Source organism: Chiloscyllium plagiosum, chromosome 4 (genome assembly GCF_004010195.1).
Source record: "Chiloscyllium plagiosum isolate BGI_BamShark_2017 chromosome 4, ASM401019v2, whole genome shotgun sequence".
Lineage (NCBI taxonomy): Eukaryota > Metazoa > Chordata > Chondrichthyes > Orectolobiformes > Hemiscylliidae > Chiloscyllium > Chiloscyllium plagiosum.
In genome coordinates, this window is record NC_057713.1 from 92,817,638 (window position 1) to 92,836,841 (window position 19,204).

At 37.1% G+C, this 19,204-nt stretch overlaps 1 protein-coding gene across 1 annotated transcript in view; it reads right to left on the reverse strand.

Annotated features, from left to right (window-relative positions):
- Positions 1-19,204, reverse strand: part of atp9b (ATPase phospholipid transporting 9B) — a 346,071-nt gene that overhangs the window by 69,265 nt on the left and 257,602 nt on the right. Inside the window, exons 14-15 of the mRNA XM_043688616.1 lie at positions 14,481-14,593; positions 829-1,086 (exon numbers count right to left, since the gene is read on the reverse strand). Of these exons, the coding sequence (XP_043544551.1) occupies positions 829-1,086; positions 14,481-14,593 (371 nt within the window). The remainder of the gene's footprint in view (positions 1-828; positions 1,087-14,480; positions 14,594-19,204) is intronic.

The following is a 19,204-nucleotide window of genomic DNA, read 5'->3' on the forward strand; positions in this document are numbered from 1 at the left end:
CAAAAGTGCAGGTACAACATATTTTGGTTGAATTACTTTTTTTTCCCTTCGAGGGATGCAAGTTCAAATTGTTACTTCCCTTTTAGTTGTTTCACCAACATATTAAACAGAAAAGGCATTCATCATTTACTTCAAATTATAGCAAAGCCAAAAAGAAAGCTTTGTCTGACTAAAAGTCACAGACAAATCAAAATGTAAATTTATGTGAACCAGAAGGTATTGTGCATAAACCTACTGCTAGGTTTACAATACTGAAGGAATTTAGTTACACCTCGGGCTCATGCAGATTGTTAGTTGCTCTTCAGTCAACACTGAAGATGAAATAGGTGCCAGTGGTATCTCTGCTAAGATAATATTACTTTGGAAAAGCTCATTCGGCCAACATTAAATGATTTAAAAAGGAGATATCTGTTGAATTGTTTTGCTAAATAAAGCTTTAGCACATAATAATGAAGCAAAATCTTTTGATAAAATATGTTTTCAGAATGGCGTTTCAATGATCTAATATCATCTATCATTCTAAGTACTAAAATATTCAATGAACTAACAACGATCGATTAGATTTTCCCCTTTGCATTTAAAGGCATGTCATTTCAGTGTATGCTACAACTATATGGGTCCTTCACATTATGAAAAGGTTTTGTCTCTCAATTGAAACATTAAATATTTAATCCAGTCACAATTTGATTCAATTTGTTTACCATTTTAAAGCCAATACCTGTGTTCGTGAACGATGTAATTCCAAATTTATTAACTTTCAGACAACTGAAGTCTCTCAATTTTTGGAACTTTATAAGCATAAATCGCAAAAGTAATGAAGAAACTGACCTCATCAGGACTGGAGGCTTGGTATGTGCGATTTTCATCGCTGAAGTCCTGGTCAGCCTCAGCATATTCTGTTTCTCCATTTACCCCTGCACGTGACTCATAGACAGGTGTAACATTGTGACACAGTGCAATGGCTTTGACAGCTTCATGTATGCGACTGTGGACAGACTTGCGAACTTTTGGAGCAGATGAAGTGGTCTTGCTGGATGGAGTGGTGTTCGTACTACTTCCTAGTGAATAACTCTGGGAGCTATTTCCCTTCAAATAAAAAATACACTAAGTCAAATTTTCCATAGTTTTTCAGACAATTTAAATCCCATTTCAATGCTGAAATAAAATTTATTTAACTTATTGGTACCAATGGGAACTAGGGTGAAAAATGTGTGCCCATACAATTTGTAAATCAATTTGTATCATATGATTTCCACCATAAACACCAACATTAATAGAGTTGTAACCTCATCATTTCTCCAACTGCTATACACCTGGACGTGCTCTTGGCAAACATATCCTCTGTCTGTTATCACAAAATTAGTACTAGTGAATATTTTACACTGTTCACACACACAATGCTTCATTGGTGACAAGAAAATACCAATTCCTACTTAAATTTAGAAATTTTGTCAAAGGTCAAAATATCCTTTCGCTAAATTTGGAATGAAACACAAAAACACGTAGCACACTAGATCTTTATTTTCTTAATATTTTAAAGTGTGTATAGTCTTTTTGAACACACGAATAAAAGGAATAAAAACACACATTTGTTTCCTCCCCCTCATTTAAATTATTTTAAAAATAAAGCTATTTAATTCCCAAATCTATATTAACCTCAGAACAGGAATAGATGATCAGTTCAAGCTATTAACTCATTTGTTAAGAAAATAAAATACATCCTCCAAGTGTAGTTTTTAAGAGCTGTTTTCCATCTACCTTCCAAAATTTAAAGTTTGTCAACAGCACAACTGAATGGCCAAAACACCTGCATTGTAAGAAAGAAATCCATACTATGAACCTTTGAAATTTAAGGTACAATGTATAAAAGTACCACCTTTTTATTAAAGAAACAACACTCTTAGTGAACTTCACTGTTTTCAGATCTCAATGTTTATCATAAATGGATTAAAACTTCCCACGTAGGGGTCAGAATAGTTACATTCTCAAATTTCATTTAAAGATATGATTGGTGGCAAGGTTTGGACAGTAAATATGATTTTACAAAAGTTAGAAGCAATATAATTGCCATGCATTGATAACATTCGATCAAACAAAGGCAGCTTTAGTAGACGAGTAATCATCTTCCTCTTAGCACGGAAAAATGTAAATCTCTGTACGAATATTTAAATTTGCCCATATAGTATAACAAGCAATTTAAGCTGTGTGGGACACACTAACTTCACATTCACTTTGGTGAGGGCAAGCAAAATACAAAACAGCAGTGAAATTCGAACTGACACCTCAACAACCAGCAAAACAAATTTTACACATCAAACATTCCTCCTTATTGAAGAACAAGCAAAGCCAAATGGATGTTTTAAAAATTGGAAAGGGTTCTTTTTTTAAAAATAGCATTATGCACAATGTTTTTAAAAAAAGAGGAATCTCTGAATAAATTGGACACATTAAAATATACACACATCCCTATGTAACAGAAACTTTAAAAATCCTTTTCACTTGTCTCAATATACAGTAAACAACAGGCAAAAATAGCATAAATGACACAACCTCCATAACTCCTTTGTCACATTAGATTGTTGGAGTCATGCTGCGTCTTTTACAAGCACCAACTCCGCACTGTCATGTATATAAGCTAATACTCCAATAAGATCCAGCTGCTTCTGACAGAATTTATCTCCTCCAGTGAAGCAGATCATTTTCCATTATTAACCTCCTACCCAGTAAAGGCCTTCTAGCCAGGATGTGAAATGACATACATCCCTGATCCCACCATCTCTATCAACCACTTTTCTGTTAACTTTAAACTGATCTTACCTCATTCCATTTTAACCACTCTCGTTGCCTGGGTGTGTTAAGTTACTGAACCGTGAACTTTCTGCCCATCAAATTACAGTGCTGCCTAATAAACGGTTTAACTTTTTACTCATCTGACAGCCTTTTCAGTTTCTGGAATAAGGCTGCATTTGCATTCTTCCAATGCTGATGCTACTCTAACAACAAATCAGTAAGCTGATTTACTCATTCTGCATTATGCTGTGTATATTGATGCTCGTAGAATTTAATTTCACACAAATTTCATTAAAGATGATGCCCTGTGTCACAAAACATTTCCAGTGGGGAAATATAATCAATTTACAATAGATCAGGGTAGAGTAGACCTAGGAGACTATCATATTGCATTAAAAAAAACTATGGATGAAATCAATGTTAAACCAAAAACATCAGACCCTGCTAACTGACTGAGTTAAACTAAAATTAATTATATTACATACACTATTTACATCACATGTTCCTTTCACAACAAGAACTATGGTTATATGTTAATAATTAAACCTATCCCAAGATACAGCAGTAGAGTACAGGATTCATTATTCTTTGATTCATCAATAAATTTCTGTTTTCAAAAAAGAGTTTAAAAATCTCTAACAAAAAGAGGAATTACTCTATATCTTACCTTGTGATGTCTTAGCTTCATGCTCCCTATTACCAAGAAAACAAACTGTACTTGTATAGCACCTTTCACAACCTCAGGATGCCCCAAAGAGCTTCAATACCAAGAAAGTCTCCTGAACATGTTTACTCAATTTATTGGGATTTCTCTTATACTCTTTTCAATTGTAGGGACTGTGGGCTCTGTCTTCAACTAGGTATTTCAACATATAAAACATCACTGGAATCGTTAGATGAGATGTTCACTTGAGCCAGCAAGCAGAACCACCCACAATACAGCTACTTCATCAACAGCAGCCATGATTCTGGATAAAGGAGGGGCTGGCAAATGTCTCAGAAAACAATGGCTTAATTAAAAAGTCTAATAAATATTTATGCACAAATGTAGCATGTATTAATACAAGAAGCTACTGGACAGATAAATCTTTGTAAAGTGTTCCATAAAGCTTTCATGGCCTGATGGATACAATTAGAAGTTTTGTTTCATGAGAGATGGCAAGGAATCACACGCTGTTGATGAATTCAATAGGACAGAAAAGAAAAACAGGCTAACAGAATAAGCAGTAGGCTATTCAAGTTTGATGTTAAATTAGCAGACACAGTATATGACACAAAATGGAAGTTGCAAGTAAGTGTCAACCACAAGTGGACAAACACTTGAATGAGTTGAAAGATGCAATCATTTACTTTGGACCCGAGAAAGACTGATCAGATTATTCCCTTGAGAGACACTAGGTGTTGTAGATGAGAAAATAGATTCACGGATACAATAATCATCAAATGCTAGGGCACAGCTAAAACAAAAATCAAAGACCGGGTGGAATATTGATCATTATTTTAAACCGATTGGTCCCCGGAACTCAAAAGTGAAATAGTGATGTGGCAGTTGTACAAAATCTTAGTCAGACACCACTTGGAGAAAGAGTCAGTTTTGGGTAGAATAGCTCAGTAATGATGCAATTGCCTCGGAAGGACGATCAGAAGGGTACAGGTTTTAAAGGGTTAACTTAAGAGGACAATTTGCATTAACTCAGCTTGCACTCCTGAGTTTAGCAGATTGAGGAATTACTTTTAATCAAGATCTTTAAACTGATAATAGCATTTGATAGGCCATGGAACCAAAAACAGGAGGATCTCTCAAACTTACAATTAGGACATTTAGGAATGAAAACAAGAAACATCTCTTTCTTCCACAGGAGAAATCTGGAATTTGTTCTCCAAGAAGCTTTGACATGGGTATTCTGAAATTCCAGGATTTTGACCGAGTAATAGTGAAGGAATGGCAATGTATTCCCAAGTCAGGATGGTGAGTGGCCTGGAGGAGGATTTGCAAATGATGGTGGTCCCATGTATGTGTTGACCATGTCCTTCTAGGTGGAAGTTGGTGTGGGTTTGGAAGGTGCTGTCTAAGGATCTTTGGTGAATTTCTGCAGTGCACCTTCTCGATAGCATGGACTGCAGTGACTGAACATTGATGATAGAGGGAGTCTATGCTGTGGCTGTGATGCCAATCAAACGGGCTGTTTTGCCCTGAATAGTGTCAAGCTTCTTGAGCATTTTTGGAGATGCACCCATCTAGGCAAGTGGAGAGTCAGGAACTGAGTTCCTTGCCAAAGTATTCCTAGCCTCTGACTTGCTGTTGTAGCCAGTGTTTATGTGGTGAGTCCACTTGAATTTCTGGTCAATGGTAACCCCAAGGATGTTGATAATGTGCCATTTATTGATGGTAACATTATTGGCACGTGATTAGGTTGCCACTTATTGCAGATGATAATTGCCTGGCATTTGTGTGCTGCAAACGTTACTTGCCACTTGTCAGCCCAAATCTGGATATCGCCGAGATCTTGTTGCATTTGAATATGGACTGCTACAGTGTTTGAGGAGTCTCAAATGATGCTGAACATTGTGCAATGATTGGCATTTATCCCCCACTTCTGACCTCACAATGGAAGGAAGGTCATTGATAATGCAACTGTAGATGATTGGACCTCAAGCACTCCCCTGAGAAACTCCTGCAGAGATGTCCTGGGGCTGAGATGACTGACCTTCAACAACCACAACTATCTTCCTATGTGTCAGGTACGACTCCAATAAGGGAAGAGTTTGCTGCCTAATACTCATTGATACCACACTTGGCAAATGCAGTCTTGATGTCAAGTCTGTCACTCTTATGTCACCTTTGGAATTCAGCTGTTTTGTCCATGTTTGAACCAAGTCTGCATTGAGATCAGAAGCTGAGTGGCCCTCGTGGAACCCAAACTGGGCGTCACTCAGCAGGTTATTGTTGAGCAGGTGCTGCAAAAGCACTATTACTGACACGTTCCTTCATTTTACTGATGATTGAGAGTAGACTAATGGGGCAGTAATTAACCAGGTTTGACTTTTCCTGCTTGTTATGTACAGGACATACCATGGCTATTTCCATATTGTCGGGTAGATGCCATGTTGTAACCGCATAGGAATAGCTTAGTTATGTCATAATATTGGAACATAGGTCTTCTGTACTGTTGACAACTTCAGCATTTAATTTATGCACAGCAATGTTCCACTGAAGAGAAATTAGATAAATCAAAGTTAGTTCAGGAGTAAATAATGGTATACACGCAGACTTCTGCTGCCATCTCCAATGGTTTCAACATCCTTTCAAACCCTGTTTTGTGCCAGCTGATTTTGCTTCCCTATATATTTAAAACCTAATAAAATGACATTACTCACCTTCTGTTAAGATATTAATCTTGAGGATGACATGAATTGATGTCATAACATTGAGAAAGTGGCAAAAAGTATTAATTCTGATGCATTGGAGTTCACCTCTCCAATAAATTTGATGTTGGTTTGTTAAAGACTTTGAATTCTGGCAACCTTATTTACTAAGCCACATTCAAGTCCTGTTCTCGGTACTTGAATAGATAACCTAACTTTATAACTTGTTACAAAATTGAAGGACTGATATACTTTTGTAGCTGTTGTCCTTCAGGTTATACACTAAGCCTTCACGAATAAAGAAGATCTAATAGCACTACTTGTAGTGAAGCTGGAAGCTTCCTCATCTAGGCAAAATTTGACCCTCAACCAATTGCATTGAAAATATTTTTTATTCCAATATTATAGCATTATCTCTGCAAACTTGCTGTGAGAAAATTGACTGTCATGCTGCTAGTACAACAGCGATTAACCTTCAAGCTATTAATCACTGTTGGACTACTTCAGAGTCCTGAGGACATGAATGGCAGTTTGCAATGGAATGGAAGTTTGCAATTTTTGGGTTAAGTCCTCTTTCAGCATTTTCCTTCTGTTAAGGTTTTCTTTCAAAGTTAGTACATACTATCCTAACAAATGGTTAAATCAGTCCCAAACAGACTGGCAAAACTAAGTCTTCACAAAATTCAACTTCATTAATGCAAGATTATATCACACTTTGGATTAATGTGGATCTCTTTTCAGCAATTCATTGTACAACATAATATTGAAGACAATAGCAACATGGCTCACATTCCTTTTTACTTAGTAAATGACACTTGGAGGCAAAAGTCTTCTGTCAAATCTAGAAAATTCATTTGTGGATATTAAGTAGAAAATTATAAATCAATGATATTTTGTTCTTAGACTGTATTGGCCATTCAAGAAAAAAAAATTGCACAGCAATTTCTTCCCAAATGTACATACCATAAGAGTATAAAGAAATAGGAACAGGAATAGCCCTGTAAACCTGCTCTGCCATTCAATAGGATCAAGGATGATCTGACATTCCTCATGTCCACTTACCTACCCTTTCTCCATAATTCAATTCTCTACCCAATCAAGAATTTACCTACCTAAGCCCTAAATATACACAAGGATTCTGCCCCTACAATTCTCAAAACCCTGAGAAAAGAAAGTCCTCCTCACTTCAGTCTTAAATTGGCACCTCTTAACTCTGAGACTATGCTCTCTGGTACTAGACTCTGGCGTTCCTGGTTAGAGGTCAGAAGGTCCACTCCTGGACCAGAATGGAAACATTCTCTCAGCATTTAACCTCAGAATATTATATGTTTCAATGAGACCACCATGCATTTTTCTCAACTTCAGTGAGTATAATTCCACTCTGTTTAGCTTTTGCTCATAAAACTATCCTTCCACAACAGGGATCATCCAAGTGAATCTTCTCCAAACTGCCTCCAACGAAATGGCATCCCCATAACGGGATGAAAACTGCCCCTTATACTCCAAATGTTGTCTCACCAGCTCAGTGTATAATTGCAGTTCGACTTTCCTACTCTTATACTCCAACTCCCTTGAAATAAGGGACAACATTCCATTAGCCTTCCTAATTACCTGCTGCATCTGTATGCTAGCTGTGTTTTATGTACAAATATTCCCAAGTCCCTTTGTATTGTAGCTTTCTACAGTTTTCCTCCATTTAAATAATATTCTATTCTTTTGTTCTCCCTTTCAAAGTAAACACAACATTTTCTCATATTATACTTCATTTGCCAACATTTTGCCCACATACTTAATCAATATCTCTCTGTAAACTGCTCATGTCCCTTTCACAACCTAAATTTTGACCTATTCTTGCATGGTCTGCAGATTTGCCTAAAATATATTCACTTCCTTCCTCCAAGTCATTAATATTGTAAACAGTTCCAGTTCCAGCACTGTCATAGTTATCCTTTACGATCTGATTAATCAATTAATCAACAAGAAGTCAGTCATATTTATTTGTGTGTTCTTTTTTACATAGTCCCATTATTTGTTGATTTATAGTCTTTCCCACAGACTACAGTTTAAGGATTTGTACACTACTCCTATCAATATCTTTTATCCCTGCAGGTTAGACCTCAACCCACATGGACTTTACATCATCCAAGCCTAGATCATCTCTCATAACTGTCCTCATTTAATTTCTTATCAACAGTGCTACCCCACCAGCTTTTTCATCTGTCTCTCTGAAAGGTCAAATATCGCTGAATGTTAAGCTCCCAGTTTTGATCTTCTTGTAGTCATGCTTCCTTGATGGCTGAGATCGTATACACTAGATTTGCACCATCAGTTCAACCACCTTATTCCAAATACCTTGTGCATTAAGATACAAAGCTTTTAAGTTCATTCTATTACCGAATTTCCTACTATCTTTATGGCTTCTTGGTACAGTACAACATTCACACATTTTGTCCCTTTCTTTTGTTTTCTGGTAACAACCAACTCTCATCACTAACCTGCAATCATACCTTCTTCACTTTTAAATTTTATAATTTTCCATGTAACTGAACTCTACCCTCTCACCCAAAGTGTTTGGTTTAAAGCCCTATCTACAGCCCTAGTTATATGATTTGCCATACAAATCTCTTACTTTTGTGTTTATTCAGTGCTGCTCAGTTCCCCCAGTGCCAAACAGGGATGTTTGTGTGGCAACCCAAAATGCACACTATCATTTCTTTTTGACCCATACATTTTTTTCACTCACAACACAGACTCATTTAAGAGGGATACAGAAAAGAAAGTTATCCATTATGATATATTCTTCATGCGACCTGGCCTATCATGATATGCCATTTATTTCAACATTTACTTCATATGTGGATGCTAGAATTCTCAAATAAAATTCTCAAATATAAACATAAAATATTGGAACACATAGCATCTCCAGAGAGAACTAAAGTTACCATTTATTTATTTCTCAACAGATGCTGTCTGACTTGAATAGTTGAAACATTATCTATTATTATTTACTACTTCTCATGCTTTAATTTGGTTACTTGTATTGGGATAACATTTAATACTATTGAGAGATTTGGTTCAACACTTAAGTTTTCAAGATGACGACACAAACTGGACTATTGTACATAATAGATATTATTTAATCTGGGCAATTTTGTGAATGCTAAATAATTGATTGTAAGATCTGCATTCTTTTAATGGCTGTTTTTAAAATTGGAGATTAAATTTTAAGTGACATCCTTTAGGATAACCGATTGATTTTTGAAATCTGTCAAGACCCAGCTCAGTGAGCCAGGGATTACAGTTTCATCTAGAACAATTTCTAAATGTGGAACTACAGGACAGAATTTAATAACAGTTAATTACATTGTTCCAATATGCAATGGCACTCAGCCTTCCTCATCTTTCTCCATCTCCCACTTCCTCCACAGAATGCTTCTGGGCTTTAGATCAGATAGCTAGCTTCTCCATTCCCTCTCCCAGGGGCTAAAGTAGCCCACAACTCTGTTCACCAGAAAATTTACATTGGCAAAAAGTGTCGACAACATACTGTATTTGGTCATTACTAGAATACTAGCCTATTCTCCAGCTTTAAGTTTGTTGGCTATAAAGCAGAGATTTTTTAATTACTTTGCAACTAGCTTATCCAGATGGTCTTTTTAATTTTCATCCCAATTAATGATAGCCTTGTTCTTTCATCAGTTTATCTGCCTCTCAGTCTTAAAATTAGACGATATAAACAAAAATAAATCTGCAGATTGTACCAGATTCAACAATTTCACTAGTGAACTCCACACAAATCTTTTTTGAGAGTTGAATTTAACTTTGAGGAAAGCAATGAAATTGAAATGCCAATAGAACAATAATTACAAAAATCCATACCAGTTTTCACTGCATTATTTCTTCAAATAAGCATCTTTTTGCACAAAGTGAGATCAGATTAGATGTTTAATGTTCAGAATGAGAATTAGAAAATACCTGTAACTTGAGAGTTTTGTTGCCATAATCTGTCTCTAACATCTTTGTTCTTTTTTTCTTTCTCTTGATGTTCAATTATCACATACAAAACTTGCATGCAGTTCCACTACACATCATTTGACTAACAGCAACAGTTTCTGAACCTTGCAAAGTAATCGATGGAAGAGAATTTGCTCACATCAACAGACTGAACATTTAGATTCTTCAATTAAAAAAGGAATGACTTCCACTTTTTGAATCACTGACATTTTTTGACAACCATTCAATTGTGGGCTTCAATGGAACATTTGAAAACTATCCAAGTTATATTTATGTAAATTGATATATTAAACTTAAATTAAGATCAAACTCTCAAAAACCAGTGTACCATTTAATTCAGCACTTTTAATCTTATGAAGCACAGATTTCAGACAACGCAAGTTTATTAAATATGTCACTTATTGTTTCTTTACTCAAGGAAGAGGGGTTACACAATATGAAATATGCATCATAACTCTACAAACAATTTTTTAAAAATTGGAATGCAATTTCTCATGAAGAGAGATGGCATCAACTCTCTGCACTATTTAAATATTTCTGGAATTATTATCTGACAGCCAAAGTTGGCAAAATAATTGCCAATAGATGCCATGCCTGTTCTAGTGATATCAGCTAGCCACGAAAGACATCAGAATGCATCTATGCATGCGCTTCTGCGTCACCACATTTAATGCAGTGAAATCAGTGTTGGTGCAGACTACTCAATCTTTATTTAGTATTAATTTGGCTTGGCTGTTTCCACTTGGCATCTTCCATTGTTCTAGCATTCTGTAATCTCCTTGTTACAGTTGCATACCTACCAACTGGTCATTGGGTGAAGAGTCAGCAGCTGGTTTTCTGAAACTAATCTTACTCTAAAGACTCTCCTTCTACCTAACTCTTTGGAGTTAGGAGTGTGGGCTGCCCCTTTCAGAGAAAGGGTTAGATGACCCGGACTGAGGAGCTTGGGTCAGTCTAGGTCCAACTGTGTAGTTGCAAAGACATAAAATAAACTGGTTCAAGTTTCTACAGACCTATCTTGTGGACTTTTTATAATTAGACACAATAACTAGCGAATCTACCAACAAAGAGAGGCCTGAATTTCAATGCAACTTTCAAAATGCAAACTTGGGAGTTGGCAGCCAGGGGAGCAACACAGTTGAGTGTCAGTACCCAGACATATAACTTAACAGAAGCTCAGAAGAGTGTGGTACCAACCCACAGAATGCTGGCAATGTGGCAAGTTTTGCCACAAGGAGTCAACGTGTTGGACTCAAGATGCCCAGTGCTGCAAATGTCGAAGCAAGTGGACCATACTGTCCAAAATTGTAGGTTATAAACCAAACAAGAGCAGTGGAGTCAAAGAGAAACAACCCTGAAGACAAGAGATAGGAACATGCCACCAGCCAGGGAGTAGACACACAGTCAGCTGGGTCTGCAGAAGCAGCAAAACGGCCAGAGTCAGGAGAGCTTTGGTTAAACAACCATTAGTACAGGGTGAAGCTAATTAATTTGGGAACAACCAAGAAACAGAGGGGAAGACAGTAAAAATTAAAGTGGATACGGGTGTAGCAGTGTCTCAGATTCCCGAATCCATCTTTAGAGAGAAGTTAAGGGCGCTGTCATTGAAGCCTGCCAAGATTATATGACGGACATACACTGAACAAGTGGTGCCACTAAAGGGTTATGAACAGGTGAAAGTACAGTTAAGGGACCAGTGTGCAGAATTACCATGATATGTAGTAAAATGTGAATACCGTGCATTATTTGGATGGGGAAATGAAAGGAGTCAAACCCAAAGTTATCACTACAGCTAGCGTGATGCCTTGCCTTATGGGATTGGCGCTGTATTGGCATATATCTTACTGAATGGAGAGGAAAGGCCCATTGCATTTGCATTGAAGTGACGAAAAAAGTTGGAGGAAAATTATACCCCAGTGGAAAGAGGAGGATTGGCCATCGTTTTTGGTGTTAAGAAATTCACCCATTTCCTTTAGAGCAGGTACTTTGTGCTGCTACCCAACCAGATACCTCGAACTTCACTCATGGCCCATATAGGGGAATATCATTAACAGTGGCAGCATGGCTGCAGAGATGGGCAGTGGTTCCGTCAGTCTACTCAAATGAAATCAGCTACTGACAGTCAGAGAAACATGGCAATGCAGATGCCTAGTCAAGGCTGCTAGTATCAGAGATATTGTTGTTCCCAACTGGGACCTGAAAATCACAATTTTCCCAGGAAGACAAGGTGCTGGTGTTAACAGGTCAGGTGCAGAACACTATCCAGAACAATCCAGTTTTGAACCATGTAGTGGACCTAGTCCTGAAAAGGAGGACCAGTCATAGTAACCTCCCAAAATCATGCCCTTATCTGTTCAAGAGGTGGAAGCTATCCATATTAGACAGGTGTCTGTTTCAGTGAATGAGTGTTGTTATTCCTCGCCCTTGAAGAGGAAAGACCCGAGTAAAAGTGCACCATGAACACCGTGGCATGGTGCAAATGAAGAAAATAGCCAGGACCTACTTTTGGTGGCTGAATGTGGACTTCCAGATTGTGGAGAAAGCGGGATCATGCAAAGTTTGCACACTTGGTTATTCCCCCTTCACCCACGGGAATGGCCTCAAACACTGGAGCTGTGGATTCACACTGTTCTTGTGGGACTAATAGAGGGACTGATGTTATGGTTGGTTGCAAATGCCCACTTCAAGAGGCCTGAAATGCAATTTCCTGAAGCCCAGGACACTACTCAAAAAAATAGAGATTGTCTTCCAGGAATCGTCATCCCCAAGAGACTGATCACGCCACTGTAAACTATGGAAGGGTTGTCGTTTTCTCCAATGTTTTTGTGGTATATGGCAGAGTATGTACTGCCCATTTAAAACAGGTCAGGTTATCCAAAATGGGGAGCTTGAGCCAGTCTAAGTCCAAATGTATAGCTGGAAAGACTTAAAATAAGCTGCTCCAGGTTCATGTTTCTTGTGGTCTTTTTATAGATAGACCCAAACATGATACTCTCAACATCAGAATAATTTTGCTGCCTGAGCTGCTTCCTCTCAAGCTCTTTCCTGGCTCATGTTGATTCTGTCTAGAATACAGGTGGCAATGCCTATCAGTCCCTTTTGATTCTCATTTTCTTCCTTGTTGAATTTTTAAATGATCTAACTCACTATAGAACTTCCTAGAGGTGATGTTTGAACCTTCTGCAATTTTTATGGGTATCTCTCTCGCTTCACCTTTGCACATTGCTAAGTTTGTGCTTCCTTTCCAGGAATTATATACCAAGTGGACAATTGGTAAATCTAAACAGGAACATTTTATTAACGATGCTCACACCTCCACAGATGGTTGTAGACTGGACTCAAAGTCTGCCCCTTTGGGTCGCCTGACCGACTCCCTTAAAGGGTCAGCCCCCATCCCCCACCTCTCAACTACACAAAGAACACACGTGTGCTCTTTGTATTCCCTCAATGTGCCATTTGAATTGTTTGCAGTCTATTTCTTTGTCGAGGAATGGGGTATACACTAAAGTCGAGAACACAGCGTTACATGCATTATTTGAACATTTCCAAATACTTTGAATGGGAGAAGCTCTTACACCCTAAAATAATTTAATAACATATACCATTCAACACAAAACGTGAACATACAATTACATTTACTACTAAATGATCATGTTAAAAATACCAAAACAGTACAATTATACACTGTATACAGAGAAATCCGAAGGCTGAAAAGCAGTATCTATTTATACCACATCAAATTATTTGGCAGGTATACTTCAGCTCACCTGTAATTTGAAGTTCAACATACTTCCGTTTCTCTACCCTCCCGTTCCTTCTAACCCGAGAGAAGCCACAGATACCTTCTGACATATTGCCCAAATAAATATTATTTATGCTTGACATCAGACTGCAATTTTCTGTGAACTCCACGAACGTAAGGCATCTAGTAAAAGCAACTGTAGTCACCGGAAGGGCCAAAAATCACAGGCCCAGATTTACAGCCACAACCAGAGAAAGGCAGGTGTCCCTCATCCCTCTACACCCAAATTGTCCCTAGTTCTGGCTGTACAGCAAGAATTTCAGTCAACTTTATTCTTTTCTAAATCAGAACTGTATACAAGAACTCCCATTGGCTTGTGTTTTGCTTTCAGTGGGATTAAGATAAACATTTCCAGTATCACTAACAGATATAACCTGCAAATGCTGTATTTAAATTTCACACACTTCTTTCAATTCCATTTAAAACTGCTACAATCTCTTGAAAACTATTACTCGACATGATTAAAATACAATGAAACTATTTTGCAAACAAGATTCGAAATTCATACCTGTGCATAGGAGCCAATTATATGGCTTTGAATTTCATCCATTGTGTCTGTCCCATAAGAAACTGTGCCAAGGTGGAGACGTTTGAATATCATCTCATTTTGTGTAAGGGTTCCTTAAACAAACACAGGAGAATTTAGTAGTCCAACAAAGTGTCTAAATTCATTTGCAGTTCCGTTATACTTTTCAACAAGAAATTAACATGAACTTGAAAAATGACTTGTACAAATAACTGCTCGGTATGATGCACACCAGCTTCAAAATTATATTGGATAATACATTTCAATTCCTTAACCAGGAATTCATTAATGAATGTTTAATGAAAACATTAGTGCACTTCTTTAGTATTTAACTAACTTTCCATAAAGTGTGCACCAACCATAATCAGCTTTAACTATGAAAGAATCATTTCAAACATAAACACACACAAATCCAAAACAATAATAAAGAATTAGAAAAGAGGTAAAAATTGAGAAAATATTTTGATATCCTGAGACAGAAAAGTTGGACAGTTATTAACTCTCTTGGTTGGCAACAGCTGCAATACAGCAGAAGCAATGTGAGACATTGTTACAGAGCAAACTGCAAAGTTCAAATCTTCACTATTTCAACTTTGGTCACCAGAACAGCTGGTAAAAATCACCACTATCTTGCCCTCACCCCAAATAAAGTCTCAGACTATTGCGATTAAAACAGCTAATTAAGTAACAAGTAACTAGCTGTCTTAACTATGGCTTTGAAATTGCAGAACACAAAGAAAGTCCCTCAAGAGTTAAGAAATTTCCATACGCACCCTGATGAAATAAAACTATGAATGATGGCAACAAAAGTAGAAAGTGAATACCAGGGCTTCTTGTTAACCTAGTCTTTAGTTTATAGATTTCCTGCTTCCTAGCAAATTCCTTAGGTCTGCTTCATACTCTCCATTGAATACAAATAGTCAAGCAAATTATTCAGAGGACTCCTCCAGGATCTCTCTAACCAGTTGGACAGATATGCACACCAACAGGGCAGTGATTTGTCTAACCAATTTTTCCGTTCAAGAAATTTAATAATGGAGAGAATAGTCATAATGCTTTTTTTGTATTAAAACAATGAAAAGTAAATTATTTTTTCTATTTAGAGTCCTATTAAATAAATGAATCATGTACTTTAATATCATCTTTTTGTCAGTTCTTCATTTTTAAAGGCATCAGGTGGTCACTTGTATTGTTATGATCCTAAGCAACGTTATTACCGGACAAGTAGGATCACAGACAGAAACTGATAGATCACATTTTGGTTTTTAAGTGATCCCGTTAAAAATAAGTACACAATGTTGCAGATTTTACCTTAACAATAAAACAGAAGTTTATTAACGAAAAAAAACTAAAATAAGTAAACCAAATCATCTAGTTATATTTTTACTGTGTTTAAGAATCTTTGAATTTGTGTCATAATCCCATTAATCCCCAAACACTACATAAATGGAAAAAATCCTAGCTTTTGTACAAAAACACAGCCCTGGTACAGTAGTTAAAGGTCTATAACAGACAGAAATTCACCTAAGTCACAAATACCTAAAAAGGAAAAATGAAATGAGTCAACCCTGGCAAATTAAAGTTAATATAGTATTAGGTGAAATGAAGTGGCTGATAAAGATGTCAAAAAAAGTGGTAAGCATGAAGATTGGGAGGAATTTAAAACCCAGCAAAGGAGAACCAAGTAGCTAGGAACATACTAATTCATACTCCTCCAGTCCTATGGGCACTAATTTTATTTACTAACCGCTTGCATAGGACCTTGTGAAAAACCTGAAAATCCAGGAAGGGAAAAGGAAATGTGAATTCAAAGACTGATTCATTGAATGCCAGAGCAAAAGAAAGGGGAAAGGGAATATGAATGTGAGCTAGTGAGAAACAAAAGCAAACTGTTAAAGTTTCTTCAGGTATTAGAAAAGCAAAACATCATCCAAGACAAATGTGGGTTATTAAAAGATGAAGTCAGGAGAATTTATAATGGAGAATAAGGAAATGACAGAGGAACTAAACAATTACTTTGCATCTGTCTTTACAGAAATTCTCCCAGAAAAACTGGATAACCAATGGATTTGTAAAACCAAGGAACCAAAATAATTTAATATTGTAAAAAGGTAGTACTGGAAAGGCTAATTGGATTGAAGGTTGATACCTGGACTAGATGAGATATCCCAGAATCTTGAAGTAGTGGCTGGAGTGTTAGCGAATGCATTGGTGGGTTTATTTCAAAATTCTAAAGATTCTGAAAAGTAGCAAATGCAACCCACAACTGAAGGTGACAGGAAGAGAGAAAGTGGAGAACTACAGACCTGTCACTTTTGTCACAGTAGGGAAAATGTTCGAATCTAATATAAAGGATTTAGTACCAGGATACTGAGAAGAGAATGATAAAAAAAAAATGGACAGTCATATAGATATACAGTGCGGAAACAGACCCTTCAGTCCAACTTGTCCATGCCGACCAGACATCCCAACCCAATCTAGTCCCACCCACCAGCATCCGGTGCACATCCCTCCAAAACCCCCATCCATATGTCAACATGGATTTTGAAAGGGAAGTTTTCTCAGGAAGATAGTAGGTGAAGTTCAACACAGAAGTAGGAGGTAAAATACTTTGGTACAAAGAATATCGAGAAACACAAGAAAATAAAGAATAGATAGAAGAGAACAACCAAAAATAATGCATTTGGATTTTCAGAAAGTTTGTAATAAGGTCCTATGCAAGCAATTTGTAAATTAAATTAGTGCCCATGGGACTGGGGGAGTATGAATTAATATAGATTGAAAATTTATTAAGAATTGGGTTAATTTTCATTAAGACTGGGGCTGGTGCCAGATTCTAGAGAATTGCAAATTTGTTCAAAAAAAAATGGAGGATAAGCCTAACAATTACAGACTAGTCAGTTAAACATCAGTGGTTCTTCTTGAGAGAAATTCCTGGAATAGAATTAATTGTTAATAGAAAAATGTGAATTAATTACAAAAACCAGCACAAGCTCCTTAAAAGGAAACCATATTTAACTAATTTGCTGCAGTTTTTTGAAGACACAAGAGAGAGTTGATATGGCGTGCATGGATTTCCAAAAGACAGTCAACCAAATGCCGCATAACAGATTTGAGAGACAACTTTTAGCTCAGAATAAACTGGACAGCAGCAAATGGACCCAACTTGGCTGATGGATAGGAAACAGAGACTAATGGTTAATGGATACATTTCAGCCTGGATGATGATTTATAGTGGAGTTCCTCAGGGGTCCACTTTGGGACCCTTGCTTCTCCTGTTATATTAATGATCCAGATTTTGAGAGTAAGAAAAAATTTCCAGCTTTGCAGCTGATGCAAAATTTGTGAGCATTATAAACTGTGAGAAGTATAATGTAAAACTACAAAAGGATATTGACAAGTTGGTGGAGTAGACAGGTAAGTGACAGATGAAGTTCATGTTGCAGCTTAACAGGACATTAGCGAGGCCTCTTTTAGAATATTGCATTCAATTCTGGTGTTCCTGCTATAGCAAAGTAGTTGTTAAATGTGAAAGGGTTCAGAAAAGATATACAGGGATGTTGCTGGGATTGGAAGGCTCGAGCTTAGAGGCTGAAAGGGCTGCAGCTTTTTCCCTTGGAATATCGGAGGCTGAGAGGTGACCTTATAGAAGTTTATAAAATCATGAGGGGCATGGATTAGGTGAATAGTCAAAGTTTTTTCCCAGGATAGGGGAGTGCAAAACTAGAGAGCTTAGGTTTAAGATGAGAGGGGCAAGATTTAAAAGGGACCTGAGCAGCAATGTTTTCACGCAGACATTGGCATGTGTGTGTGGAACAAGTTGCCAGAGGAAGTGGTGGAGGCGGGTGCAATTACAACATTTAAAAGGCATCTGGATGGTTACATAAATAGGAAGAGTTTAGAGGGATATGCTGGCAAATGGAACTAGATTAGTTTAAGGTATCTGGAAGGCACAGATAAGTTGGACAAAAGGGTCTGTTTCAATGATGTATAACTTTAAGACTCTATAACAGAACTGTGCAGCAAAATATTTGAGACCTAGATGTTAAATATGTATATGTTTTGAAAGTGATGGGATAGGTACAGCAAGCAGTTGAAAAGACATGCACTATAGACAGTACAAGAAAAAGGGAGGTTATGTTGAACTTGTATAGAACAGTCGTTAACCCTCAGCTGGATTACTGTTCTGGACATTACACATTAGGAAGGATGTGCATACATTGAATTGAGTGCAAAAGAGGTTTACAAATATGGTACCATGGATGCAAAACTTCAATTATGAGAATAGATTGGACAAGTTGGGCTTTTTTGGAGGGAGAAAGTTAAGTTAAGATTTGATAGGATGTTTTCAAAATCATGAAGGAGGTGGATAAAATAGATAGGAAGAACCTATTCCCACTTGTTGAAGGATCTAGAATCAGAGGGCACAGATACAAGGCAACGTAATATAACTAGTTGTCACACAGATAGTTGTTAGGATCGGAAATGTACAGCCTACAAGTGTCATAGAAACTGGTTTAATTGAGGAAGATTCAATTAAGGTATTCAAGAAGGCATTAGATGATGATTTAAATAGTAACAGTACTCAGGGTTATGAGAAAAAGACAGGAAAATAGCATTAACTCATATTGTTCATTCAGCGAGCTAGGAAAGACACAATAGGCCGAATATCCTCTTTCTGCACCACAACAGTTGTGTAATTTTGA